This window comes from Prionailurus viverrinus, chromosome D4 (assembly GCF_022837055.1).
Source record: "Prionailurus viverrinus isolate Anna chromosome D4, UM_Priviv_1.0, whole genome shotgun sequence".
NCBI lineage: Eukaryota > Metazoa > Chordata > Mammalia > Carnivora > Felidae > Prionailurus > Prionailurus viverrinus.
In genome coordinates, this window is record NC_062573.1 from 3,586,001 (window position 1) to 3,612,796 (window position 26,796).

At 39.1% G+C, this 26,796-nt stretch overlaps 2 protein-coding genes across 10 annotated transcripts in view; both read left to right on the forward strand.

Moving 5' to 3' along the window:
• PPP6C (protein phosphatase 6 catalytic subunit) overlaps window positions 1-12,243 on the forward strand; it is a 34,847-nt gene extending 22,604 nt beyond the window's left edge. Inside the window, exons 3-7 of the mRNA XM_047830993.1 lie at window positions 1,236-1,301; window positions 2,329-2,470; window positions 7,648-7,727; window positions 7,900-8,109; window positions 8,966-12,243. Of these exons, the coding sequence (XP_047686949.1) occupies window positions 1,236-1,301; window positions 2,329-2,470; window positions 7,648-7,727; window positions 7,900-8,109; window positions 8,966-9,214 (747 nt within the window). The 3' untranslated portion in view covers window positions 9,215-12,243. The remainder of the gene's footprint in view (window positions 1-1,235; window positions 1,302-2,328; window positions 2,471-7,647; window positions 7,728-7,899; window positions 8,110-8,965) is intronic.
• A 3,081-nt stretch (window positions 12,244-15,324) lies between these two features.
• SCAI (suppressor of cancer cell invasion) overlaps window positions 15,325-26,796 on the forward strand; it is a 159,737-nt gene continuing 148,265 nt past the window's right edge. For 6 of the 9 annotated variants that reach the window (XR_007146359.1, XR_007146358.1, XR_007146357.1 and 3 more), the window contains exons 1-2: window positions 15,325-15,454; window positions 16,182-16,226. Coding sequence is in view for 3 of the 9 variants with exons in the window: in XM_047830469.1 (XP_047686425.1) it covers window positions 15,402-15,454; window positions 16,182-16,226 (98 nt within the window). In the remaining 6 variants the exon portion in view is untranslated. The remainder of the gene's footprint in view (window positions 15,455-16,181; window positions 16,227-26,796) is intronic. The other 3 variants (XM_047830471.1, XM_047830472.1, XM_047830473.1) reach the window with 2 other exon arrangements.

The following is a 26,796-nucleotide window of genomic DNA, read 5'->3' on the forward strand; positions in this document are numbered from 1 at the left end:
ATGTATATATATCATATATACATCTGTGGGTTGGGAATTGAGAAGTATACTTTCAAAGGGAAGGTCTTTACATAGTAGAAATGGACAGCAAATACTTTGGACAAAAGTTTACCACTTGACTGAGTTGAACATTTGTTTCATTTATTTGCTTGCTAATTTTAAGAAGATAGGAAAATTTTATTGTAAACTTGTTAAAGTTTTTCTTAACTCTAAGCAAGTAACAACGCTTCAGATTTATGAAACATTATAAAGAGTAGTGCTTTCTTTCTTTTAGTAGTTAACATTTAAATTTCAGTTTTGTTCACTGTGACTAAGATTTCTGTACTGTTTTAAGTGTTAGAAATTTAAGTAATAATTTTTTAGTTTCAAGTGTAGAAGATAACTGTATAGGAAATAATTAGTTGTAGTTGGTATAATATATTACAGTCAATTCCTTTAATTCAAAATCCTTTCTTAGAAAAACTGTGAAGTTTTCTTTAGAAATTAGGATTAAGATAATCTAGTTGACTGAAGTTACCAAATGGACAATTTATCAGTTTCCAATTTTCAGTCAAATAGAATATGATGAAATAAACAGTTCTGTTTTACTAATTATTGAGAAGACACTCCATAGCTGTAGAGCCTGAGGGTACACACATCTCCAAAGTAGAGTGTAGGAAGGTAGGTTGATTTGCTCTTCAAGATACTATGAAGTGTCATGTAAATTTATTCTTTGAAAGAAATTCTTATCCACTTGTTTTCTTATCTTTTGTCTCACTAAAATAGATACTGAGTATGTGGTGGGGTGGTTAGGTTAGTTTATTGACAAGTTAGATAAATGATCAGTTATTTCAAATACTCAAGTGATGGAATGCCTGGCTGTCTCAGTCTGTAGAGCATGCAAGTCTTAATCTCAGAGTCGTGAGTTCAAGCCCCATGCTGTGCATAGAAATTACTTAAAAAAAATTCTCAAGTGATAGATGGGGAGATAAATGACAGAAATTTGAGGGGGAAGGCCTGTACTATTAATGATCTAGGAATGACTTTAATGGTAATTGTGAGATTTATTTTAGTGGTTTTTTTTAAGCTTGAGAGCTGTGTGCTTGGCAGTTTTGCTCACACTTAATTTCTTTTTGTAAGTGTAAATATTTGAGGTCTTCTTAATTAAATGCTTCTTTACACATTTTGCTCTCAGTTTTATTATTTTACTCCTTCACAGGAATTTGTAATCAGCATATATTGCCTTTCTTTTATAGTTTTATGACCTTTGTGAGCTATTCAGAACTGGAGGTCAGGTTCCTGACACAAACTACATATTTATGGTACGTAAACCCTAATGATACCAAATATTTATTAAAATGGAAAGGATCTGACTTGCTACATGTAAATTATGTAATAATTTCATTGCTATGTGACATTCACTATTTAAATATATGAAAAGGTGATTCTGTATTTTTTTACATTTTGCCATGTCATCTAGTTGAAAATAATTGCTTTAGTAAATTGCTGTGTGCATAGGACTGGGTTGTAGCCCTAAGTAGTGACTGGCAGAAATATAGCCCAGAACCATAGATTTAAGACACAAATCTTAATTTTACTGTTGTTTTATCACACGTTTTGAGCAATTTCATCGTTTATTAATCTGTGGATTGATGAATATAGGCATATACACATTTGGTATTAAGGTGGATATTTGCTTAGTTTCCTTTTGAAATGTAAGGAATGTAATTGGAATGTAATGTTACTGTTGAATTTTGTCTGAATCCTGTCATTTTCCTCCCTTCTAAAGGTTTGTGGGTCACTTTCCTATTCTTTTAGGTGTCTTCCTAGTGTTCTAATATTGTCCCAAGTAAGACATTAATGAGAAGTATAATTAGTATGGCTTTACATGCAGTTGTTAAATACAAAGCTGAACCCAGAACAGTAGTATAATTTTGGTATCTGCTTTTACAAAAATACTATTTCTTCAATTTAGTAGCTTTTCTGATGCAGTTAAGGTGATTTTTGAAATTCATCTAAAATTTTTTGATTCACACATGACCTTTTAGAAATATCTGCTAGTGTAGGCGATAGAGAATTGGAAAAATGGTGATTTTCCAGGGAAGATCCTTGAGAGAATTGCACAGCAGGTTCCTGCACTGCTCTTGAATCCTAAGACTAGCACAGACATTTAGTAGAAATAGTTATTTACTTCAATTTGAATTTTTTGTTAAAATCCAATTTTCAAATAATTCAATGTTTGATTCTTCATTTTTGTTATTTTTGACTGGGTCTCTGAGTTTGTACACTTTGGTATAATTAAAAAAATATTGTTGCTATTGTTTCTAACTGTAAACTTTTATTTTACAGGGTGATTTTGTAGACAGAGGCTACTATAGTTTGGAGACCTTCACTTACCTTCTTGCACTAAAGGCTAAATGGCCTGATCGTATTACGCTTTTGCGAGGAAATCATGAGAGTAGACAGATAACACAGGTGTATGGATTTTATGGTAAGACTTTCTATTCTCTGATTCTTTTTTTTTTTTTTTTTGAGAGTAAGAGAGGCAGAGGGAGAGAGAAACGGAATCCTAAGCAGACTCCATATTCAGTGTGGAGCCTGATGTGGGGCTCGATCCCACAACCTTGGCATCATGACTTTGGCTCAACTGACTGAGCCACGTAGGCACCCCTACTTTCTCAACCTTTAAATCCTCCTCTTTCCCCAATCAAGAACCTTACCATGGAGAGAGAACTATTCTTTTTTTTTTTTTTTTTTAATGCTTATTTATTTATTTTGAGAGAGTGAAAGAGCATGAGCATGCATGAGAGTGGGGTAGGGGTAGAGAGAGAGGGAGAGAGAGAATCCCAAGCGGACTCTGCACTGTCAGCACAGAGCCCATTGTGGGGCTCAGTCTCATAAACTGTGAGATCATGACCTGAGCCAAAATCAAGAGTTGGACACTCAACCAACCAGGTGCCCCTGGTGAGAGAGCTATTCTTAAATTTTTGGTGTACATCTTTCTAGATGTGTGCCTCAAAGTGTAGTCCTCAGTTTACCTTATTGGAATCATCTGGGGTGCTTGTTAAAAATGTGCATTGTTGGACCCCACTGAAAACCTTTTGGAGTGGGAATCCTAGAATCTGCTAAAGGTGAATGTTCTGCTCTTGAAAGTTTGAGAACCGGGGCGCCTGGGTGGCTCAGTTGGTTAAGCATCCGACTTCAACTCAGGTCACGATCTCGCGGTCCGTGAGTTCGAGCCCCGTGTCGGGCTCTGGGCTGATGGCTCAGAGCCTGGAGCCTGCTTCCTATTCTGTGTCGCCCTCTCTCTGTGCCCCTCCCCCATTCATGCTCTGTCTCTCTCTCTCTCTCAAAAATAAATAAACGTTAAAAAAAAAAATTAAGGTTTGAGAACCTATTCTATGTATATGTGTGTATGTGTGTGTTTGTAAACATATTTTTGTGTGTGTACATACCTGCTTTTTTCACTTAATGCTGTGACCAGCCTTTTTTCACTTCATTGACATTATTTTTATAGTTGTATCATATTACACTATATGGATGTACTATAATTGATTAAACTAATACCTTTAACATTGAACCTTGGAGTTGTTTTTAAATTGCTGTTATACACATAGCTGAAAGAATATCCTTTTACATATATAAAATTATGTATGTATGTATGTATCCATTTGTCTGCCCGTGTGCTTGCTCCAGAGAATGCCAGGACCTCAGAGATCAGAAACAGAACTTAGCCATTAAAAGCAAAATATCTGCTTCTATAAAACTTTTATATGGTTGAAAGTTTTAAAAAAATGAGGTTAGAGAGAGGCTGGCTGGCTCAGTCGGTAAAGCAGTAACTCTTGATTATTGGGTTGTGAGTTCGAGCCCTACATTGAATATAGAGATTACTTAAAAGTAAAACCTGTAAGGGGCGCCATGAATCAATTAATCTTTCAGGGGGTGCTGACGCTGTTAGCATGAAGCCTGCTTGAGATTCTCTCTCTCCCTGTCTCTCTGTCCCCAACCCTCGTCTTGTGCATGTGCACACAAGCTCTTTCAAACTTAAATAAAATCTTTAAAAAAAAAAATGAGGTTAGGAAGCTCTTTGAAGAAGATAGCAGAGCTATTGAGATTATTAACATGAAATTTCCTTAAGCACAGTTAAGGTGGATATTGAGAAATTTGAAAATATTTATCTCATGACCCTTTAGTTTTGGATTTTATATTTTGGATTCTTTTTTGTCATTATAAAGGTAAGCTAAAAAATAAAGATAAGTAAACTCTTAACTCTTTGATTTGTAAGCCATTGTGAATTATTAAATTGAGAAATTTTGATAATTTATTGTTTATATAACTTTGTTATTAGTAATTGAAAAGTTAGATGGCTGTTACTTGTTTTTACAAGTTACTTCTGGTTTTCATTCATAAAATACCAAGTACCATTTGAATTAAAATTTTTTGATTCTTATGCAAGACAGTTAATAGTTTGGATAGTACATACTGTGGTGTTAATAAAAGCCAACTGGCTCTAAGCTTGTTATTATACATATTACTACACCCCCAAATTTGACCAACTTTTTTTTTATAAGTTTAAATTTTTTTTAGTGTTTATTTTTGAAAGAGAGAAAGAGGCAAAGCATGAGCAGGGGAGGGGCAGAGAGAGGGAGACACAGAATCCAATGCAGTCTCCAGGCTCTGAGCTGTCAGCACAGAGCCTGATGCGGGGCTTGAACCTGCGAGCTTTGAGATCATGATCTGAGCCCGTTGGACGCTTAACCAACTAAGCTACTTAGGCGCCCCAATCAACATCTTTTTTTTAATTTTATTTTTTATTTTTTAAAATTTACATCCAAATTAGTTAGCATATAGTGAAACAATGATTTCAGGAGTAGATTCTTTAATGCCCCTTACCCGTTTAGCCCATCCCCCCTCCCACAACCCCTCCAGCCACCCTCAGTTTGTTCTCCATATTTATGAGTCTCTTCTGTTTTGTCGCCCTCCCTGTTTTTATGTTACTTTTGTTTCCCTTCCCTTATGTTCATCTGTTTTGTCTTTTAAAGTCCTCATACGAGTGAAGTCATATGATTTTTGTCTTTCTCTGACTAATTTCACTTTGCATAATACCCTTCAGTTCCATCCACATAGTTGGAAATGGCAAGATTTCATTCTTTTTGATTGCCGAGTAAATACTCCATTGTATATATATACCACATCTTCTTTATCCATTCATCCATCGATGGACGTATGGGCTCTTTCCATACTTCGGCTATTGTGAATAGTGCTGCTATAAACATGGGGGTGCATGTGTCCCTTAGAAACAGCACACCTGTATCCCATGGATAAATGCCTAGTAGTGCAATTGCTGGGTCATAGGGTAGTTCTATTTTTAGTTTTTTTGAGGAACCTCCATACTGTTTTCCAGAGTGGCTGCACCAGCTTGCATTCCCACCAACAATGCAAAAGAGATCCTCTTTCTCCACATCCTTGCCAACATCTGTTGTTGCCTGAGTTGTTAATGTTAGCCATTCTGACAGGTGTAAGGTGGTGTCTCATTGTGGTTTTGATTTGTATTTCCCTGATGATGCGTGATGTTGAGCATTTTTTCATGTGTCGGTTGGCTATCTGGATGTCTTCCTTGGAGAAGTGTCTATTCATCTCTTTCGCCCATTTCTTCACTGGATTATTTGCTTTTTGGGTGTTGAGTTTAATAAGTTCTTTATAGATTTTGGATACTAACCCTTTATCTGATATGCCATTTGCAAATATCTTCTCCCATTCTGCCGGTTGCCTTTTAGTTTTGCTGATTGTTTCCTTCACTGTGCAGAAGCTTTTTATTTTGATGAAGTCCCAGTAGTTCATTTTTGCTCAACGTCTATTTTTTTAATGTTTGTTTATTTTTGAGAAAGAGAACGAGCATGTGCGCATGCACTGGCATGCTCATGAGTAGGGGAGGGGCAGAGATGGGGAACAAAGAATCCTGATGTGGGGCTTGAGCTCACGAACCTACAGCTCATGACTTGAGCTGAAGTGGAACACTAAACTCACTGAGCCATCCAGGTGCCCCTGACCAACATTTATCAATGAAAGGCAAAAAAGGAGGAAGAAGGAAGACTTTTTTTTTTTAAAGACAACATTTTAATCAAGATGCCTTTACGGAAGAAAATGACAACAGCATAACATCTAGTATTGAATTCTCTTGTTCCCAAGCTGTGCCTATCTATGGTTTTAATGACAGGAAGCCCACGAGCTCCTCAGGTGGGAGATAATTTTAGTCAACATGGAACTTAACATTGATTTTGAAGTAGTAAAAATGTCCATATATAGCTATTAATTATATTGGGCCTTCAGTTCACACTGATAAATGTATACTGAGCAGTTATTGTGAACCAAATGCTTTGTGTATGTATGAAGATGAAAAAGACAAGATTCCTGGGGCGCCTGGGTGGCGCAGTCGGTTAAGCGTCCGACATCAGCCAGGTCACGATCTCGCGGTCCGTGAGTTCGAGCCCCGCGTCGGGCTCTGGGCTGATAGCTCAGAGCCTGGAGCCTGTTTCCATTCTGTGTCTCCCTCTCTCTCTGGCCCTCGCCCGTTCATGCTCTGTCTCTCTCTGTCCCCAAAAATAAATAAACGTTGAAAAAAAAAATTAAAAAAAAAAAAAGAAAAAGACAAGATTCCTGTCTGCAAGCTCAGCTCAGTGTTAGCGCTCTCATGGTGAGTTTCTTTCTTCTTTTTTTTTCTTTCTTTTTTTTTTTTTTAAATATATGAAATTTATTGTCAAATTGGTTTCCATACAACACCCAGTGCTCATCCCAAAAGATGCCCTCTTCAGTACCGATCACCCACCCCCCGTCAGCCCTCAGTTTGTTCTCAGTTTTTACGAGTCTCTTATGCTTTGGCTCTCTCTCTCATGGTGAGTTTACATAAGGATCCTGCTTCACACAGACATGTAATTTAGAGAATCATGAGGATGGACCATACCCTGTAGTCTTCTATATCATTGTAATAACGATATGTTACTTTTTTTTTTCAAAATTAAGGAAGAAGTCAAAGAACAGAACTTCCATGGTATTAATTGAAAGAAGAGATGAATATCCCATTAACTGTTGTAGACAGCATAGAAAGTGTTCAGCTAGGAATATGTAAGGACCTGATTGGCAGTCTGTCTCCCAGTGATGACTGCAGGTGTACTTACTGAAGCTCAAGTATTTCATTGCATGATTTGCAGAAATCTCAGAGGAGACAATCTAGGCCTGAGAAATGTTGAGATAGGAATTACCCATGCTCCTGTAATTAAGGGTCCTCTAATTAGTTTACCCTAGTAGAATAAGGTGGTCACATTAAAGAAATTACTCAGCTTGATAGAATTGTCCAGTGTGAATAACATACTAGATAAAAGCATTTGTTTTGGGTTATGTGAATTTAATATTTAGCTCTCCCTGATTATAGCATGTTGATGTCAGCTGCTTTGTAGGGCTGCTTCTGGAATGAAAAGCAGGACCACATTCTTAGACTAGTTAAACACTCGTCTCCTTCATGGCTGTACATGGAAGACCTACCAGGGCTCAATAAGTGTCATAATTTGCCATCCTAGTTTAAGCTAAACTTCTTTATTATTGGAAGTATTCTTTATTTTTATCAGCAGATTCAGAACTTCATTAATGACAACTCTTCTGTTTCTTTGATAGATGAGTGCCAAACCAAATATGGAAATGCTAATGCCTGGAGATATTGTACCAAAGTTTTCGACATGCTCACAGTAGCAGCTGTAAGTTTATGGAAATCTTTGTAAAAGCTTAAGTATTTTCCTGCCAGTAACACTCTGCATACTTTCATCCAATTGCCATCTCAATTATATTGTTATCATTAGCATTCATTGATGAATTTAGATATGACTGGCTTTATTATTACACTTTCAACTCTGTTATCCTTTTTGCTAGTTAATAGATGAGCAGATTTTGTGCGTTCATGGTGGTTTATCTCCTGATATCAAAACACTGGATCAAATTCGAACCATTGAACGGAATCAGGAAATTCCTCATAAAGGAGCATTTTGTGATCTGGTTTGGTCAGATCCTGAAGATGTGGATACTTGGGCAATCAGTCCCCGAGGAGCAGGTTGGCTTTTTGGCGCAAAGGTCACAAATGAGGTAAAGCCAGTTTTTTTGAGAAAATGGTTTGTTGGTTGCTAGTAGACTACATAAAGAACTATGTGGCTATAGATAACAACCGTCTGTTTCTCATCTAGCTTATCATGTATGTCTTCCTCAGTATCCACTTGGTAATATGTATAAAATAAATGTTTCTTTTCTTTCAAATATTGCAATTAAATATTAATATAGCAAGGGCAAGATAGACACACACACAGGTAAACAATTTTTATTAATTGAGATGTAATTGACGTGTAATGTTGTATTAGTTTTAGATGTACATCATGATGATTTGATATGTGTTTTTATAGTGAAAAGCCAGCTTTTGAGGTTAGGCTGTTTTCAGTTAAATACACACACATTACATACACATGTAGGGATGAGCTTATATAAGGAAGTAATCCAACATAATGGAATGAAAGAGCTGGGTTCAGCATAATTTAAGTAAGTTATTTATGTTCTCTGAGCTTCTGTTAAGTTACAAAAGAAGGACGATAAATCTCAGAATTCTTTTAAGGATCATACTAAACCCTCAGTATGATAGATATTAATAGCAATATACTTATTATTACACCATAAAAACTTTTTTCATATCTGCTAGTACTTATAGAATGCTTTTTTGTCCAGAAACTTTTAAATAATTACGTGACTGGATGATTTCCATAACTTAGGCCAAAGCAGCTGTATTTGTGTGTAACTTATGGAATTTTTGGGGATAACTAGTAGAATGGGTTTTGTAATCATGAGAACTCTAGCAGTAACAGGATTTACACTTCATTAGATATTATTTTATTGATGTAGCATGATTTTTTTTTTTAATGTGCTGGTTACTTAACAAAACCTTTCTAAATTACAGTTTGTCCATATCAACAACTTAAAACTCATCTGCAGAGCACACCAACTAGTGCACGAAGGCTATAAATTTATGTTTGATGAGAAGCTGGTAACAGTATGGTCAGCTCCTAATTACTGCTATCGTTGTGGAAATATTGCTTCGATCATGGTCTTCAAAGATGTAAATACAAGAGAACCAAAGTTATTCCGGGCAGTTCCAGATTCAGAACGTGTTATTCCTCCCAGAACGACGACGCCGTATTTCCTTTGAGGCCTTCGCCCATCCTGCTGACCCATTTTTCTGCCCTCTTCTTACCCCAACTCTCGTGTATTACCCTCTTCAATATACTTTTTATCGAGCACTTTGCTGCTGAAATGCTGCCTCTTGCCTTTTTTTTTTTTAATTTTAAATTATCTAAATTTATTGTTTGTTACGGTGTCTATAGCAATGTTTTTCTATCAATTTTCTCCCCCATCCCATCCCCACCTTGGACTCATTTGAAAAGACTTGAGAAATGTCTTAATACTCACACTGCTGCATGTAGCTCTTGCTTATTTACTGGTCTGGGGGAAACAGGATGTGTTTCCTCTTTTTAAAAAGCCAATTGACAGAACAGACTACACCGAAATGCTCCTCCTTTTGTATCATTCAGCCTTTTGTTTTAGTTTGGTAAGTTTTAAGAAATTTCAGCAGCAAAGTTGTTATTCAGTGGGCACGATGGACTGCAGATGCCTCGAGTTATGTATACCTGTCCCAGATGTAAACGTCATTGTCCTTTGTTGGATGATATTTTAAGTGGATATAAAATAAATTGGTCTAAAGGGCTGCCCTCCTTGTTGTGTTTTTAAATTTTAGTTAAAACTGCTACAGCATATGACTTTGTACAGTAAGATAATTGTATTGATCTTTTTTCAGATTCCTTGTATTTTTTAATAAAGTACTCTTAAATAAAACCCAGATAGGTTAAAGTGTTAGAAATTTTAAACAGCTTACATTGTTAGTTTAAAGTTATTCTTTTTCCCCCCCTCCTGATCAGAGTTCTTGACCCTTTGGTTATTGAGTTTAAAACTTCAACCGAAATTCAATACTATTTATTTAAAAAAAAAAAATCACTAAACTGTGCCTAAAGAACATAACTGCCATATTAATGTTTTGGTTTATATTCTCTAGAGTAATAGAAAAACATTTAATACTTGTAATGCTGATGTGTTCATTTGATACCAGTTGAGTAGAATGTGATCGATCCAGTTTACAATCTATCATGAGTATCATTAAGTAAAATCTGTGTACTTTTCGATGGGAATCATTCTTCTCTTGTTGTAACACTTGACCTTAACTTTTAGAAAGTGTTCATTTTTTAACTGCAACTGGAAAGGTTGAAAAGTCAGGACTCTTGTATTTGTGAACTGTAATTGGAAGCAAAATTTAAAAAAGTGTAGGAAGAAACAAATTGTCCTTTTTTTGTAAAGGTCTGTGATACCATGTTTCGGCTTTGTGTAAGTAATTTGAATATCCAAAGGGTGTGATGATCGGTTCTTTATATGCAACTGTCCACTTAATAAGGACAAGTGTTCCAGTGTCTCTTATGACTCTGGTCATAAGTGATGTGGGAATTTACTATTTTGTGAAATAGTTGGTATCCCTTTACTACTATAATTTTTGTCATTCCAGGAAATCTTTGTGAAGCCAGCCAGTTAATAAAGCACTTTAGTATCTGTTCAGGTAGTTTTGAAAACCAACTTTTCCCCTTCAGGATAAGAACTTCCAGGTTACCTAAAAATGCAATAAAAAATCTTTATAGTCTAAGCTTCTTGGCACATAATTTTTCATCAGGGTTTTTTTTTTTTTTTTAATTAAATGAGCACAATAATGTTTTGTTTTTTGTTTTTTTTTTCCACAACCACCTAGCTCCTTGTTTAGTTTCTAATTGTATAGCTATATGAAAGAAGTGGCTAAGACATTTGCTGCACACACTTGAACTGTTGGGTCAGTAGCTTTGTGTTACTGCCCTGACCCCAGTGTAATTCAGGGGGAAAGGTATTTTTATCTTACAGGGATATGTAGCTATGTATTTTACTAATTGTGAAACACTGGAAATTAATGATACAGACAACTTGGTGTGGTCTTTGAACAGCTCTCTGCAGTATTTTTTTCTGTTACCATAAATTGTATTTAAGTGCTTGCTCCTCTGCTTTTAAGTTGTATCAATAAAATCGGTAACCTCAGCCCTCCCTTCCCACTTGACACTCCCTAGCTCAGATTGATGTAGTTGTTTTAGTTATCCCTGTAATGTGACCTTTATTCTTAAGTCATGGTGTACTGCATTTGTTTGTCACTAGTTGGGCATGTGCCAATAATAATCTGTCCATTCCTTAATTGCCATCTCTATTTTGTCTGATTTTTTTCTCTTCAGCTGAATAACGGCTTTTTTGCATGAAAAAAAATAGTTTTTACTATTAGACATGTAAAGGGAAGAGAGAGTGAATGTATTGGACTTTGTAAGCCTAAAAGGAATATTTGGATCCCTCTACTAAATAAGGGCTATGTACGATATAGAGTAATCATGTAGTGGAAGATACTTGCAAGTCATAGATTTGTAGGCAGGAGGATCTGTTACTCCCTGTACCTAGGCTGAATGTAAAATCCTTTATGTTGTATTAATGGGGGTGATAACTATTTTTATTTGCTGATGATATACTTGGTTTCTAATAAAGTGTCCTAGGCTCTAGTGAGAACTGTCTACTTTTAATTGCCAATGACTCCCTTTCCCCTCTTCCTGATATGCTCTTGGCTAGCTTTTTATAGGTTAATGCTTTTTTCTGAAACATCTCACCACTTTAAATGTGTTCATTTGGGTGTGAACGTAAAAAGCCTGGATCAAGAGCACATCTCATATGCAACATGCATCAGCTCCTACTCCGTCTGGATGACTAGAACTGTTGGAAGATTGTGACGTCTTAAACCCTGGGTTTTGCTTTTGAAATAAGGTTTGAAATACTGTTCATTGCATTAAGATTTGTGTGTTTTTGCTTTGTGAGCCCAGCACCAGGTTTTGGAAATGCCTGTATTGTGAAAGCAAATCTGAACTCTTTCTGAGCCTTTTTCGTTGTCAGAAGTAGAATTGCTTTCCATCAGCCTCCAGAAAATTGTGTATCTGGAGTCGAAGAGATTTAACAGCACGAATCCAGATTTTTAATTGTAATTGTTTTTTAAATGCTAATGTTTGTAAAGCACCTTCAGTTCCTTGGATGAAAGGTGCTATATTCTCTCAGTGTAAATTAATAAAAAGATTATAGGAAGTTTGTCAGAAAATTTTATCTGATGCATAGTCTGTAGCATGTCCCGACCAAAAGTTAGCATTTTATATAACACAATTTAAACTAAAAAATGCTTATTCCTTCACTTGGTTGCTTGACTAGTAAACAGAAGTGAAACTTTTTCTTGTTTTGCATTTGACTTTGAGCTAAGTGTTCCAGTTCGTTAAAGGAAGTAGTCATTGTTATGTCCTGGACCCCATGCCCAGAACCATGCATCACGAGATGTCACAACTCTTTAGATTGTGTGTTTACAGTGTGTATTCATGCTGATGAAGTATACAGTAGTAAAACACCCAGAAGCATTTGCAAAGTCCCCTAGCATGGTGTCTGACACAGTAGATGCTTGGGGGACTGTTTGTTCCTTATTCCCCTCTTCTTCATTTTCTATTTCTTTACCAATCAGTTGGTGATTGCCTTTTTTACCCTCAGGAGAGTAAGACTATTCCGACTTGGATCACTCAAATATTTTCTTTATTCAAAACTGCATGAAATTTATGAAGATTTTTTTGTGTGTATCAACAAAAATACTACGTAAGTATGTTCCACTCAAACCCTGGACACCCACTATTCTCAGCACTCTGCTTTTGGGTATAAATGGGAATGAGATATAAAAGAATACATGGAGGTGTTATGGAATAGCATAAAGAATATAGGCTCTGGGATCAGATCTATGTAAAAACTCAGCTCTGCCAGGCAGTAATAGCTAACTTAGCTAAATGATGTACATGCCCTATTTTGTGTTTACCTTTACTATGGTTCTATGACTATATTACCTCTTTCTGTGCCCTGCCCCTTAGGGGAGGACTTCAGATGAGGAAACAGACTTAGGATAGGTAACTTGTCCAAGGTTGCATAGGAGAGCTGGAACTTCAACTCCTTTAGGATATGCAAGAGTACATCTTAAACCCTCTTAAGCCATCTTAAGCATTATTGGTTTTTGTAGCTGTATGACCCTGAGTGAGTTGGGTTCTCTAGATCCTAAAATTCTGTGTCTAAAATAAGAATACCATACAGGGTTAACCTCCAGATTAAAAACAGCACACATAAAAAAGCACCTGGTCCCTGGCCCAAAGCTGCTATTTATTGAGGGCTCACTCTAATATAGTATTTGCCCAAATTAAATGTAGTTGGGAAGTAAGAGTAATCTAAGGCAATAGATAGTTGCTAATATAGTGAGGCTTCTGGAAGTACAACACATTTGGAGAAGGAAGCGTTTGACATAGGATAGAGTAATTGGGGAAGGCTTAAAAGAGGAAGTGTGAATTAAATGTGAACTGGAATGATGGGATATACATTTCTTATATAGTAAAAACACAGAAGTGGAGATTACTAGAACTTACATGTGACATGAAGATGGGACTTGAGGGTACCTTTTGGGAAGGCATAAGAAATGAAAAGCTGCAGCTCTATTGGCAGAACCACGTATCAGAGAGGAGTTGGCCAATTATGAAAGATCTTGAAAACCACATGGGATTTTAATCCCTATTTTTAAGAACTGTAATGCATGATATTTCAAAATTAGTCTTCTAGTGAGTTGGTGATCCTACCTGGAATCAGACCCCACCTGCCACAGTCTTATCTGAAAAATATTTCTGGTTTTTCCCCCTTCCCTATCTGGTTTGGTTGACATTGAGACTGTCTGTAGTTTGTTGATTTGGGGATTACATAAAATATTAATTTGGGGAAACCACCAGATGTTCGACATGTTTTTCTTGTCAAAGCCATTTTAACCGACCCCCCCCCCTACGATTTACCATCATCGTTTTGTAGAAGGAATATTACTTTTAACATGAAATGTTTTTTAAAAAGTCCATCTCAATAAAAATGCCCTTTATGTCAAATAAATTTGGTTTTGTGAAAAACCAGTATCCTAATTTTTGCCATTTGTGAGGGTCTGTGAGAGATTTGTCCCCAAACTGGTGGTGTGATCTACTCTAGGCTGTCACATTATTGATGCATAAAACATGTTCTAATAAATAGGAAATTGCAAAAGAGAAAGTTTTATGCCTCCTCCCAGCTCCAAATAGATGCCAGGGATCTATCAACAACAACAACAACAACAACAACAACAAAAACCTGTTCACATGGAATGTAGAGAGGCTGTAGAATACATTTAATTAAAGGGCACAATTTTATAAAATGTTAACGAGTTATGTCTTATTTTCAAGGATGATCTTATTAATGTAGAAGATGAACAGTAACATACTGTGCTTATGTGCTGGTAGTCTTGCATGCTTTGGTCTGTCGACAAATGCAGTGAAATTTATTTTTAAATTGATTAGCTGGCATTGAATTTACAATCATCTGCAGTATCACACGACGGTTAGCACACACTCAAGGATCAATTCTATTTAGCCCTTCCAAAATGGAACATACTGCTTTTAGTTATGGCATCAATTCTGTTTGCAGTGATGATTTTTCTTTCATGGTAATTTTTAAAATCTCTTGCTTTCTTGGAAGCCAGCACCCAAGCTTGTGATCTTTTCTGCAGAGGACTGAGCATCTGAAACATGCTTTATTTTGGTAGACTCTTACAGTTTTCTTGCTGGATCCTCAATGAAGGGTATCTGTGAGCTGTGAGACCATTTCAGCATGATGTAGAGTCAGGGACCGCATTGAGGTGGTTCAAAATGAAGCTCGTTTTGGAGTTACCTCACCGTCGCACCTGCCAGAGGAGTTTGGGAAATTGCAGTGCTTGGCTGTTGGTCCTGGCGTGGTGCAGTGTTGGGGGGCGCCAGCAGGTGTGTGGAATGCAGGACGCAGAGCCAGGAGAACCTGCCGGCAGGTGTCTGGCGCCGGAGATGCAGTTTCTACTTTCCAGCGCACGGTGGCGCTTAGGTCTCCCCGGCGCTGCTAGCAGTCTCTAAGGCACCTCCGCCGCCACCTGCAGTCTCAACCAAACTCTAGGTGGCGGGATGTGACGGCCCGAGCGTCCAATCGACCGCCAGGCTTTCGGCTACACTACAGTTCTAGCCAATGGGAGCCGAGGAGAGGCGCGGAGGAGGCGGGCCCCGCGGCATGCCAGGCAGAGGCGCGAGGCCCTCCTCCCGCCTCTCCGCCTACTCCAGCCTCCGCCGCCTCAGCTTCCCGAGCGAGCCCTGCGGCCGCCGGAGCAGCTCCCGCGGCGGAGCAGGAGCCGGATGGTCAGAGGAGCCCGGCAGCCCCAGCAGCCGAGGAGTCGCCTGGCCCCCAGGTGGGGCGGGGGCTGAGTCGAGGTCGGGGTTAGGGATGGGGTGGGGGCGCGGGAGCGGGCCCACGGGCAGCGGCTCGGGGCCGTGAAGCATTCGGGGCTCCGGGAGGGGAGGGGGGTTCAGGCTGAAGGGGGGGTCCGGGGGGCGCCCAGGAGCGGGGGAGCGGGCTGGGCGGCGATCGCATCCTCGAGGCCGGACGAGAGGGGCGTGTGAGGGAAGGGTCGCCGAGGGGTGAGGCTGGGGGCGCCGGGCAGGGAGGGGCAGGGCGTGCGCGCCCCGTGGAAGGGCCGTGGAATGCGGGGGGCGCGGGGCCTGGAGGGGCGGGGCTCAGGGGGGCAGTGCACGCTCGGGAGGGGGTGGGCACGGGAGAGGGGAGGCCGGAGGGGCTTGCGGGGGTGACGAGGCAGACAATGAGTAGGTGGAGGTGGGTGGTTTTGGGGAGCGGGGCTGTGACGAATAGGAGCTGAGAATGGAGTGAGGGACTAGAAGGGAGAGCAGGGTTTGGGCAGAGCAGACATTAATTAGGGGAACTGTGAGTCCCAGGATTGCTCGGTCTTGGTAAATAGGGGAAACAGAGAGCATAAGGCATTTGTAAGGTCAGGTATGAGCCTAGCGAGCCTATGGTCCTAGAGGGTGGTGGTACGTTCAGTTCTTGACTGGCACAGTAGGGCCAGGAGATGTGTTCTTGTATATTACTTTTAGTTACCATCTTATTTGTTTGGTCTGTAGACTGACTGGCACGGTGGAGAAACCACCTCGAAAACGGAAAAGCAGGTAAGGCAAAATGCCTTCCTATTTTGCTTCGTGTTTTTCCATTTGCTTGGCTTCACCTATGTCATACTGCATAGTTACACACGGTCGGTAGATGAAGTTTTTTATTTAGCTCCTTTCCTTAACGAATATAACTGCATTCAAGGTCTTTCTTTTTGAGGAGTTCAAAGTACTACCCTGTACCATTTGTGTGTATGTATGTAAGATTAAATGGGAAAGAGACATGGGTAATTGAGAAATCTTAGGTTTTACTTTATTTTTTTAAGTTTATTTATTTTGAGAGAGAGAGAGAGAAGACAGCACACACGTGAACAGGTGAGGGCCAGAGAGAGAGGGAGAGAGAGGATCCCAAGCAGGCTCTGCACTGTCAGCACAGAGCCCCATATGGGGCTCAATCTCACAAACCCATGAGCTGAGCTGAAATCAGGAGTCCCTTGCTTAACTGACTGAGCCCCCCCAGGCACTCCCTTAGTTTTTTTCTTTACCTGTAATTTCACCCTCTCCACCAGCTGTGTTTAAAATGCTAATGTTTGGGGCGCCTGGCTGACTCAGTCTGTAGAGTGTGCTACTCTTGATCTTGGAGTCCTGAGTTCGGGCCCCACCTTAAGCATAGAGCTTACTTATAAAAAATAAATAAAATATATTTAAAAAGTTATTGAGCATCTACTGTGTGTTGAGTATTATGTGCAAGTGCTTTATATGTATTATCTTCTGTAATCTTTTTTTTTTTAATGTTTATTTTTGAGAGAAAGGAAGAGCATGAGTGGGGGAGGGGCAGAGAGAGAGGGAGACAGGGACAGAGGATCTGAAGCAGGTTCTGTGCTGACAGCAGAGATCGCGATGTGGGACCCAAACTCATGAACTGCAAGATCATGACCTGAGCCGAAGTCAGATGCTTAACCAACTGAGCCACCCAGGAGCCCCATATCTTCTGTAATCTTGAAACACCCCAAGGAAGTATGTATCATAAGTTATCACTGTTTTGCACAAGAGGGAACTGAGGCACAGAGAGGCCAAGATCACTCACTCATCTAATAAATGATAGAAACCAGATCTGAATCCAGGCGATCTGGCTCCAGAGCTTAAGCTCTTACCCATTATACTATACTGCCTCTAATAAACATACAATTGAAAATAGATTTTCTTACTGCTTCTTTCTTTTATCATTGTACATAGTATGTAGAGTCTAATAAACAATCAAACCATAGGGAAATAGAAACAGGGGGCTTAAGGAGTCCACAAACAACTGAATTATTCCTTGACTAATGAAGAAGAGCATGCATCCATCCCACAAACTTTTTTGTGTGCATTCCACATGTCAGATACTATGTAGCAGTTCTGTGTGGTCATTAGAAGGGTTCTTTTTCACAGATACAGGCCTAGAGAGAAAATAAGCTACAGTAGTGAGGATGGGACCAGTAGGACGCCTGTCATAGTTAATACTTGGTAAGTTACTGATGTTAGTACACGGAAAACCTCAACAGTAAGTAGATCATGAGGCAACGGTGGAAATGCTGTCAGTTAAAGTTCCTTTGTCACTCTAGGCCTGTGCTGTTCAATATGGTAGCTATGTGCGGCCATAAAACACTTGAAATGTGGCTTACATTACTGAGGAACTGAATTTTAAATTTTATTATTATCATTTTTAATGTTTATTTATTTTTGAGAGAGAAAGATTGGGGGAGGGGCAGAGAGAGAGGGAGACAGAATCCAAAGCAGACTCCAGGCTCTGAGCTGTCAGCACAGAGTCTGATGCAGGGCTCAAACTCACAGACTTTGAGATCATAAGCCTTGAGATCAAGTCAGATGCTTAACTGACTGAGCCACTCAGGTGCCCCTGCATTTTAAATTTTATTAATTATAATTAATTTAAATTCAGAAAGTGGTACTTGACTCACTGGAAGGTGTGTTTGGAACAATTTGGGTATGGGAATCTACTTTTTCATCTGGAAGTTTTATGAAATCTGTATACAAGTCCCGTATTTCCAGTGAAAATTTAATGTCCGAAACAAGATGTGCTTGAAGTAAAAATGCACATCAGATTTCAGGTGAATATGAAAAAATGAATGTGAAATTTCTTATTTACTAATTTTTGTAGTGATTAGATGATGAAATCATTTTAGGTCTAGTGGGTAAATAAAAGTATTACTAAAATTATTTTCACTTTTTTCTTTAACTTTTTCTAACATGGCTATTCAAAACTTAAAAGCTATATATACGGCTTACATTAAATTTCTTTTGGACAGACTTTAGCTCTCATTACCCGACTTCCAGTCTCTTGCAGGGGCCTCCTGACTGCGTTCTCTACCTTAAATCTGTAATTCATTCATTACAAGTTGATCTTGTAATTCCCCTATTTAAATCCTTCTGTGGTTCCCCATTGCTTATTGAACATAATTCAGACTTTTGAGCCTACTCATAAAAAGAGACTGCCTTTCTCCTCTCCCTGTCTTCCACAGTTGAATACTGTGGCCATGGAAATTCTCAATAATGGATCTATTAAATATCTACTATTAAGTGACTTAACTTTCTGCTGAATTCTGTACTATGAATTAATTGCTGAATGTAACTCTGTGTTCTGTTTGCCATTCCCAGAACTTATATACTCTCTTTGCTTTGGGTTTTTGCACATGATTTCTCTTTCTCTCTGGATTACTTTCTCCTTGCTCCTTGGCAGGCTCCCTGTAAGACTTAGCTCATATGTCACATCCTGTGTGCAGACTTTCCCAACCTCTCCTTCACCTTATTTGCTCCCATAATAGCTTGTACATACACCTAAGGGTAATGGTTTGGGCTGCATTTGAATCCTAGCTCTGTCAAGTACAAGTTATGAGATCATATATAAGTTAATAAACCTCCTTGAGCCCCAGTTTCCTCATCTGTATGTGGAAATAATAAAAGTTCAAACCAGGGGCTCCTGTCTGGCTCCGTCGGTAGAGCATGCAACTCTTGATCTCTTGATCTCAGGGCTGTGAGCTCAAGTCCCACGTTGGGCATAGAAAAAAAATAATAAAATTTTTAGGGGCGCCTGGGTGGCTCACTTGGTTAAATGTCTGACTTTGGCTCAGGTCATGATCTCATGGTTCGTGGGTTCAGGCCCGTGTTGGGCTCTATGCTGACAGCTCAGAGCCTGGAGCCTGCTTCGGATCCTGTGTCTCCCTCTCTCTCTGTCTCTCCCCCGCTTGTGCTCTTTCTGTGTCTCTCAAACATGAATAGACATTAAAAAAATAAATAAAATATTTAAAGAATAATTAAGAAAGAAATAGTCCAACCTTCAAGGGGTTGTAAAGTGCTTAGTACAGCGCCTGGCACATAGAAAATACACAGTAAATTTTATATGAAAAAGCAGCCATCGAATACCTTTATTTCCCACCCCTTTTCTAAATATATACAGGCTAAAGGATTAAAAATAAGGTATTGAGGTAAAGAAGAAATGAGAAAAGAATAATACAATTAAACCAGTGGCAAAAAACTATTTTAAACCAGTGGCAAAGTTGGTATATAGACTAGAAAATACTGAACAGTCACTAAAGGTGGGTTCCATATTTGGCTCTGAGTTTCCTCAAGCAAAGCAAAGAAGAAAATAAAGCTCAACTTCCAGATCCATGGTGTTTATAAAACCAAACACATGTTGTTTAAGAGAAACACAACTTTTTTTGAGTGTTAGTTTGAGAGAAATTTTTCTCAGGGGTCTTCATAGTGGGGACACTGGTTTTGTAAGGGGCAGAATCCCTGTGATAAACATAGTAGTGAGTTTTTAAAGATTGCTTCTTATAATGCTTTAAAAAAAATTTTTTTTAATGTTTTATTTATTTTTAAGACAGAGGGAGACAGAGCATGAGTGGGGGAGGGGCAGAGAGAGAGGGAGACACAGAATCTGAAGCAGGCTCCAGGCTCTGAGCTGTCAGCACAGAGCCCGATGCAGGGCTTGAGCCCATGAACCGTGAGATCATGACCTGAGCCGAAGTCGGACGCTTAACCAACTGAGCCACCCAGGCGGCCCAACTTCTTGTAATGCTTCTTAATCCAGGTTCATATGATGCCAGTGAACATTCTCCAAAGAGCCAAAGCAGTGTTTAAGTATACAGCTCACTGGTGGCTCGCTTGGCTTGGTTTAGAGATAAACAGGGATGAATAAGCTCCAGGGATTCTGTTTATTCCCAGCATCTAGACTTGTGTCTGGCACTTAGAAAACAGTTGGTTGAATTATTGAATGAATGTGTCCTTAAATACTTCTCTATGAATATTATTTTTTTAATTAAAAATTTTTTTTACTTTTATTTTTTTAGTAATCCCTCCACCCAACGTGGGGCTCGTACTCACGATCCTGAGATCAAGAATCATGTGCTCTTCTGAGTCAGGCACCCCAAATCTATTTTCTTAATAATACTGAGACATTACTTGCCTTTATCATGATTCTCTCTCATTCGTGGTGTAATTTTCTTAGGCTACAATTAGGAGTGATTTCATTTTTGCTCTGAAGGCTCATGGAATGTGTGCTTCTGTATTATTATATATAAAATTTTCATTTTGAAATATAATGTAAATATCGATAGATATACCCACAAATAGAGTTTTCAAGAGTGTTAAGGGGCTGTGCGACCAAAAAGCTTGAGAGCTGAATGAGAGAACGTATCATACATAAGAAAGACTAAATTTTCCTTAACTCTTAATTCTTGGGATGCTCTTTTAACACCACGTCCCTCCTAGAGGCACCTTTCCTTCCTTTGGGTGTTTGACATTTAAGGGTCCAGAATTGTTACCACCAGGAGTCCCCAGTGTGGGCTGCCTGAATATTGTTTCTTGTAACTAAGTGTTGATCAACATCAGGCAACGATGAGTTTTATCTTCTATTCTCAGTGAAGAATCATGAGAACATGTGTTTTGCATGTCTGATTAAGGTCAGAGCCTGTGATCAAGTCAGGGTTTTGACCTGAATGGACAGCCAACATAAATCTATGAAGAGATCCTATGGGCAAGACAAGATTTTCCTCAGAAAACAGTCCTGAGACTGCTCTAAAAATAGCAAACAAAATGGCCAGTTAAGGCCCTAAAGATGGATTATAGGGAAAAGATGTAATGGTCATAGCCAGATTTTTCTTTTTTTTAATTTTATAGCTGGTGTTATCAGTTGCATACCGTGGTCATAAAAATTCTCAGTATCAACGTTTATTTATTTTTGCGACAGAGAGAGACAGAGCATGAACGGGGGAGGGGCAGAGAGAGAGGGAGACACAGAATCCGAAACAGGCTCCAGGCTCTGAGCCATCAGCCCAGAGCCTGACGCGGGGTTCGAACTCCCGGACCGCGAGATCGTGACCTGGCTGAAGTCGGACGCTTAACCGACTGCGCCACCCAGGCGCCCCAAAAATTCTCAGTATCAAATGAAATGACTTTGTAATGAACACTTCCAGATGAATTAATTGTTGAATTTGCCCTTAAGCATCCCTTTGAGTTGGACTGCTGTGTAGAGTTGTTGACTATTATACCATATATCCTATTAATGTTTGGAAAACAGTTGCCGAAAGTATCATTTTTATTTTTGGATACTTGCTCTTAAGTCATAGTGACTGAGGTTTTTGGTTTTTTTTCCCTTAAGTTTTTATTTAAATTTCAGTTAGTTAACATATAGTGTAATATTAGTTTCAGGCGTACAATTTAGTGATTCAACACTTCTGTACATCACCCAGTGCTCACCACAACAAGTTACCCTCCTTAATCCCCGTCATCTGTTTCACCCATCCCCCACCCACATCCCTCCACGTCATCTTTTTTTTTTTTCCCCTCCATGTCATCTTTTGAGAACATTCCTGGTGTACACCAAACTATAAGGATGTTTTTTAAAAAACTAAGGTAATATGAGATCAGCATTTCATATACGACTGTTACTAATTTCGTGTGTATTTCTTTCCTCACTAAAACTTTTATTTCTTTATCTTAGTTCATCTTTGTATCCCTAGCACTGAGTGGGTGCTCAATAAAACTATAGCGGACCAATAAATGAATTAGTAGCAAGGAGTTCATGTAGGATGAGGCTTTAGTGGTTCAAAATACTGTGACACTACTTAAGGACCCTGATAAACTGTACTAGACCAAGAGGAGTTTTAAGATTAGGAAACTTGATCTCTCTGGTTTTGGAAAATTGTGAAAACTTCAACCTGTTGCTTCGTAATGTTTGGGTTCTATGAGTTAGAGCATCTTCCAGATCCTATTAGGAATAAGACCCATTTGTTTGGATATGATTCATGTTGATTAAAGCTTTACTGTGTGATTTGGAGGGCTTTTTTTTTTTAGTGATCAAAGCAAAGAGATGTAAACATTTTGATGGGATATGTAATTTGTCTGCATTACATTTGAATTCTAAAAACTTTATTTTATTTTTTAAAGTAACGTTTATTTATTTTTAGAGAGAGAACATGTGAGCAGGGGAGGGGCAAAGAGAGGGAGAGAGAGAATCCCAAGCAGACTCTGTGCTGTCAGCGCAGAGCCCCACATGGGGCTCGATCTCACAAACCGAACTGTGAGATCATGACCTGAACCTATATCAAGAGTTGGATGTTTAACCAATTGGGCCACCCAGGCGCCCCTTTAAAAACATTTAAATGCTTTCTACTCCTGGGTACCAAGGATATAGACATGATTAAGGTTTGGTCCCTGCTGGGTAAATCTCATATAGTAGAGAAGGCAGACCCAAACAATGGGAAAGTGTAATGACTTTGTATGTATACAAAGGGTTTTAGTAATTCTGCATACTGGTAGGGCACTTTCCACAGACATTTCATCTAAGCCTTGGAGGTTTTCAGGAGGTGACTTTGGTGGTAGTGTGACTATTGAAATGACAGAGTAGACCCTGGATATAGATGGACTAATGCTGAGGACTTAAGTGAGCTGAACTCAGGACCTAAACCAGGCCAGTGTCAGGTATGGAAAGGAAGGTGCTTTTCAGAGTTCTGTGCTGTGGTGTCAATTTTTAGAGATTAAGCAGTGGTTCCCAACAAAGGCAACTTTGCCTCCCGGAGCCATTTGGCAATGCTGGAGACATTCTTGCTTGTTACAACTAAGGGCATCTGGTGGGTAGAGGCCAGAAGTGCTGCTGAACACCCTACAATATATAGAATAGCCTCCCACATTGAAGAATTATCCAGCCCAAATTGTCAGTCATGTTGAAGCTGAGAAATCCTGGATTAGGGTCTAATCTCAGCTCTTCCAAATACTAGTTTTGGGCTCTAGAACAAATTATGGATTTAATCTTTCTGAACCTGTTTGCCCAACTTTTACAAAGTGCAGGTATTGACAGTACTTACTTTGTAGGGTTACTAGCCTCCTCTAATAGCATATAGACCATGTGAGTGCAGAGATTTTTGTCTATTTAAAAAATAGATTTAATGGTGTAATGAATGTAAAGTACTTGATAAGTTACCTGACATGTTAAAGATTCAATAAATGATACCTGTTAACTATCATTAGTTTAAATATTTTTATTTTGCCTTTCCTTCTAGCCTTTTAAAGAACATCTTTATTGAGGTATTATTTATGTTTTAAAAAAGTATGCCAATTTTAAGTATGCAGTTTGATGACTTTGAACTTAAAGTGTATTCAGCTGTGTAATCACGATTTTGAACATCACCATTGCTGCCCTCCTGAAACCACTGATCTTTTTTCTCTATTGTTATACCTTTATCTTTTCTGAAATTTCATATAAGTAAATCATTCATTAGATAGTCTTGTGTCCTCTTGGTATAACACTGTTGAGATTCATTCACGTTCTTGTTTGTAACTGTAGGTAACTTCTTATTGCTGAGGAACATTCCGTTGTATGATTTTACCACAATTTATTTACGCATTTGCCAGTTGGCAGACATTTGGCTCGTTTCTGGTTTCTAATATGAATACAACTGTTAATGAACATTTGAGTTAAGACTTTGGGCAGATATGTTTTCATTTCTCTTGAGTAAATGCCTATGAGTATACTTGCTGGGTCTTATGGTAAGTGAATGTTTAACTTCTTAAGAAGTTGCCATACTGTTTTCCAAAGTGACAGCACCATTTTGCATTCCTACCAGCAATGTTTGGGATTCCATATGCTCCATATTCTTGCCAATATTTGGTATTGTCTTTCTTTTTCTTTTAAACATCTATGTCGAGGTATAATGGCATATAGTAAGACTCACATATTTAAAGTGTACAGTTAAAAAGCATTAAAAAATTTTTTTTAATATTTATTCATTTTTGAAAGACAGAGAGAGTGGGGCGCCTGGGTGGCTCAGTCGGTTAAGCGGCTGACTTCGGCTCAGGTCATGATCTCACGGTCTGTGAGTTCGAGCCCCGCATCGGGCTCTGTGCTGACAGCTCAGAGCCTGGAGCCTGTTTTGGATTCTGTGTCTCCCTCTCTCTGACCCTCCAGAGAGAGACAGAGCACAAGCAGGGGTGGGGTGGAGAGAGAGGGGGACACAGAATCTGAAGCAGGCTCCAGGCTCTGAGCTGTCAGCACAGAGCCCAACGTGGGGCTTGAACTCACGGACCCGCAAAATCGTGACCTGAGCCGAAGTCGGATGCTTAACCGACTGAGCCACCCAGGCTCCCCTAAAAAATGTTTTTTTAATTTAGCCTGAGAGAGAGAGTGTGTGCGTGTGTGCACAGTTGGGAGGGGACAGAGAATCCGAAGCAGGCTCTACACTGAGGTCATGACCTGAGCCAAAGTCGGATGCTCAACCCACTGAACGATCTAGGTACCCCTAAGTTTTGACACATGTGTATACCCTTGAAATCGTGTATATACATGTATATACCCTTAAAGCCATCGCCATTGTTTGCTGTTCTAGGGGTGTATGGTGATATATATCATTATGTTTTTAATTTGCCTTTCCCTAATGACTAATCTTGTTGAGTATCTTTTCATGTATTAATTTGCCATTCATAAAACTTCTTCTGTGAGTTTTCTTTTCAAATCTTTTGCCCGTTTTTAAAAAATCAGTTGTTTGTCTATGTATATAGTTAAAAGGGTTCCTTTATGTATTCTGGGAATAAAGTATTTATCAGATCTATGTTGTGCAGGTGTTTTTCCCCAGTCTATGGCTTGCCTTTTCCTTTTCTTCACAGTATCTTGAGCTTTTAGCTTGAATAATAGGTTGGATGGGAACATTTGTAATTGAGACAACAGAGACAGGAGCAAGTTTGGAAGGGTAAGATTGTGAGTTTATTTTGACCGTATACAGCGTAAAGTGCTTCACTGAACACTGTCTCTCGTCAGGCAGGTGAAAACATGGGTCTGGAGCTGAGAAGAGAGAGAGTAGGGCTTCAGGTATAGACTTGGAAGTCATCAGTAAATACTTAGTTATCCCGGTCATGGAATGGAATAACAGAGGGGGACCACTTCGAGTGAAATGTGAAGAGTAGAGTGTCCTAAAAACAGGCTGTAGAAATAGACCAGCCTGCTTTCTGTCTTTTGGATGTTCTATCTTTGCAGTATTGTCTGTCCTTTGCAGTCGTTCTGTATGTAGTCCTCAAACAAATAGTGTTTATCTCTGGGAGATAGATCTCTGTACTCTGGTGAGAAACTGAGGTTCTGGAGGGTGTTATGTTGAAAACTAAGTGAACACTTTGCAATTTACACCGAAACACAGGAATGTCCTCTACTTAGAGTGTTTCTGTGTGATAGTGTTTGCCTTAGCAACGTCCCTACAGAAATGCAGTGGTGTTGGTAAAGCTGTTTCTTCCAGCCCGTGTCAGTGAAAACCTACGGACATAACACCAAAATTCGGTTCTGTAAAAACAGATGCTGCAGGAGCCCAAGACGGTACAGTCAAAGTGGTCAGCATTTTCATGGTAATACTGTACTCGAGTAAAACCTAGACAGGCTAACGCAGTGATTATTTATTTCTTTATTATTAGTTTTTAAACATTTATTTATTTTTGAGAGACAAAGAGAGACAGAGCATGAGCAGGGGAGGGGGAGAGAGAGAGAGAGGGAGACACAGAATCCGAAACAGGCTCCAGGCTCTGAGCTGTTTGTTAGCACAGAGCCCAACGCGGGGCTTGAACTCACGAACTGCGAGACCATGACCTGAGCCGAAGTCGGATGCTCAACCAACTGAGCCACCCAGGCGCCCCAAGCAGTGATTTTTAAGGGTATTAAAAAAATGAGCCCAAAGGTTCATTGGGACTAATTCGAGGACTCTTTGGAAGGCAGGATGTCAGAAGTAGGCAGAAGAAAGTTAAACAGCCTAGCCTGTAAGGCTCCACATCTACTTTATATGTGTATGTATATGTATTTTTAATACGGAAAATTTCAGATACAGACAATATCGGAATGTTACAGTGAACTTAAATTGTTCACCCAGCGTCAATGATTATAAACTAAATCCCGTTTCATCTGTATACCTTCCTACTCTACCTGAAGCATATGCCATACATAGTTTTCATCTGTAAATGTGTGAGTATGTGTTGTTGAAAGATCAAGGACTCTTTTAAAACACATTACCACAATACTATTGACAATAACTTAAAAATATTCCTTTAGTGTTATCAGATATCAGTGTTCAGATTTCTACATTTGGCTAATCATTTTTTAAAA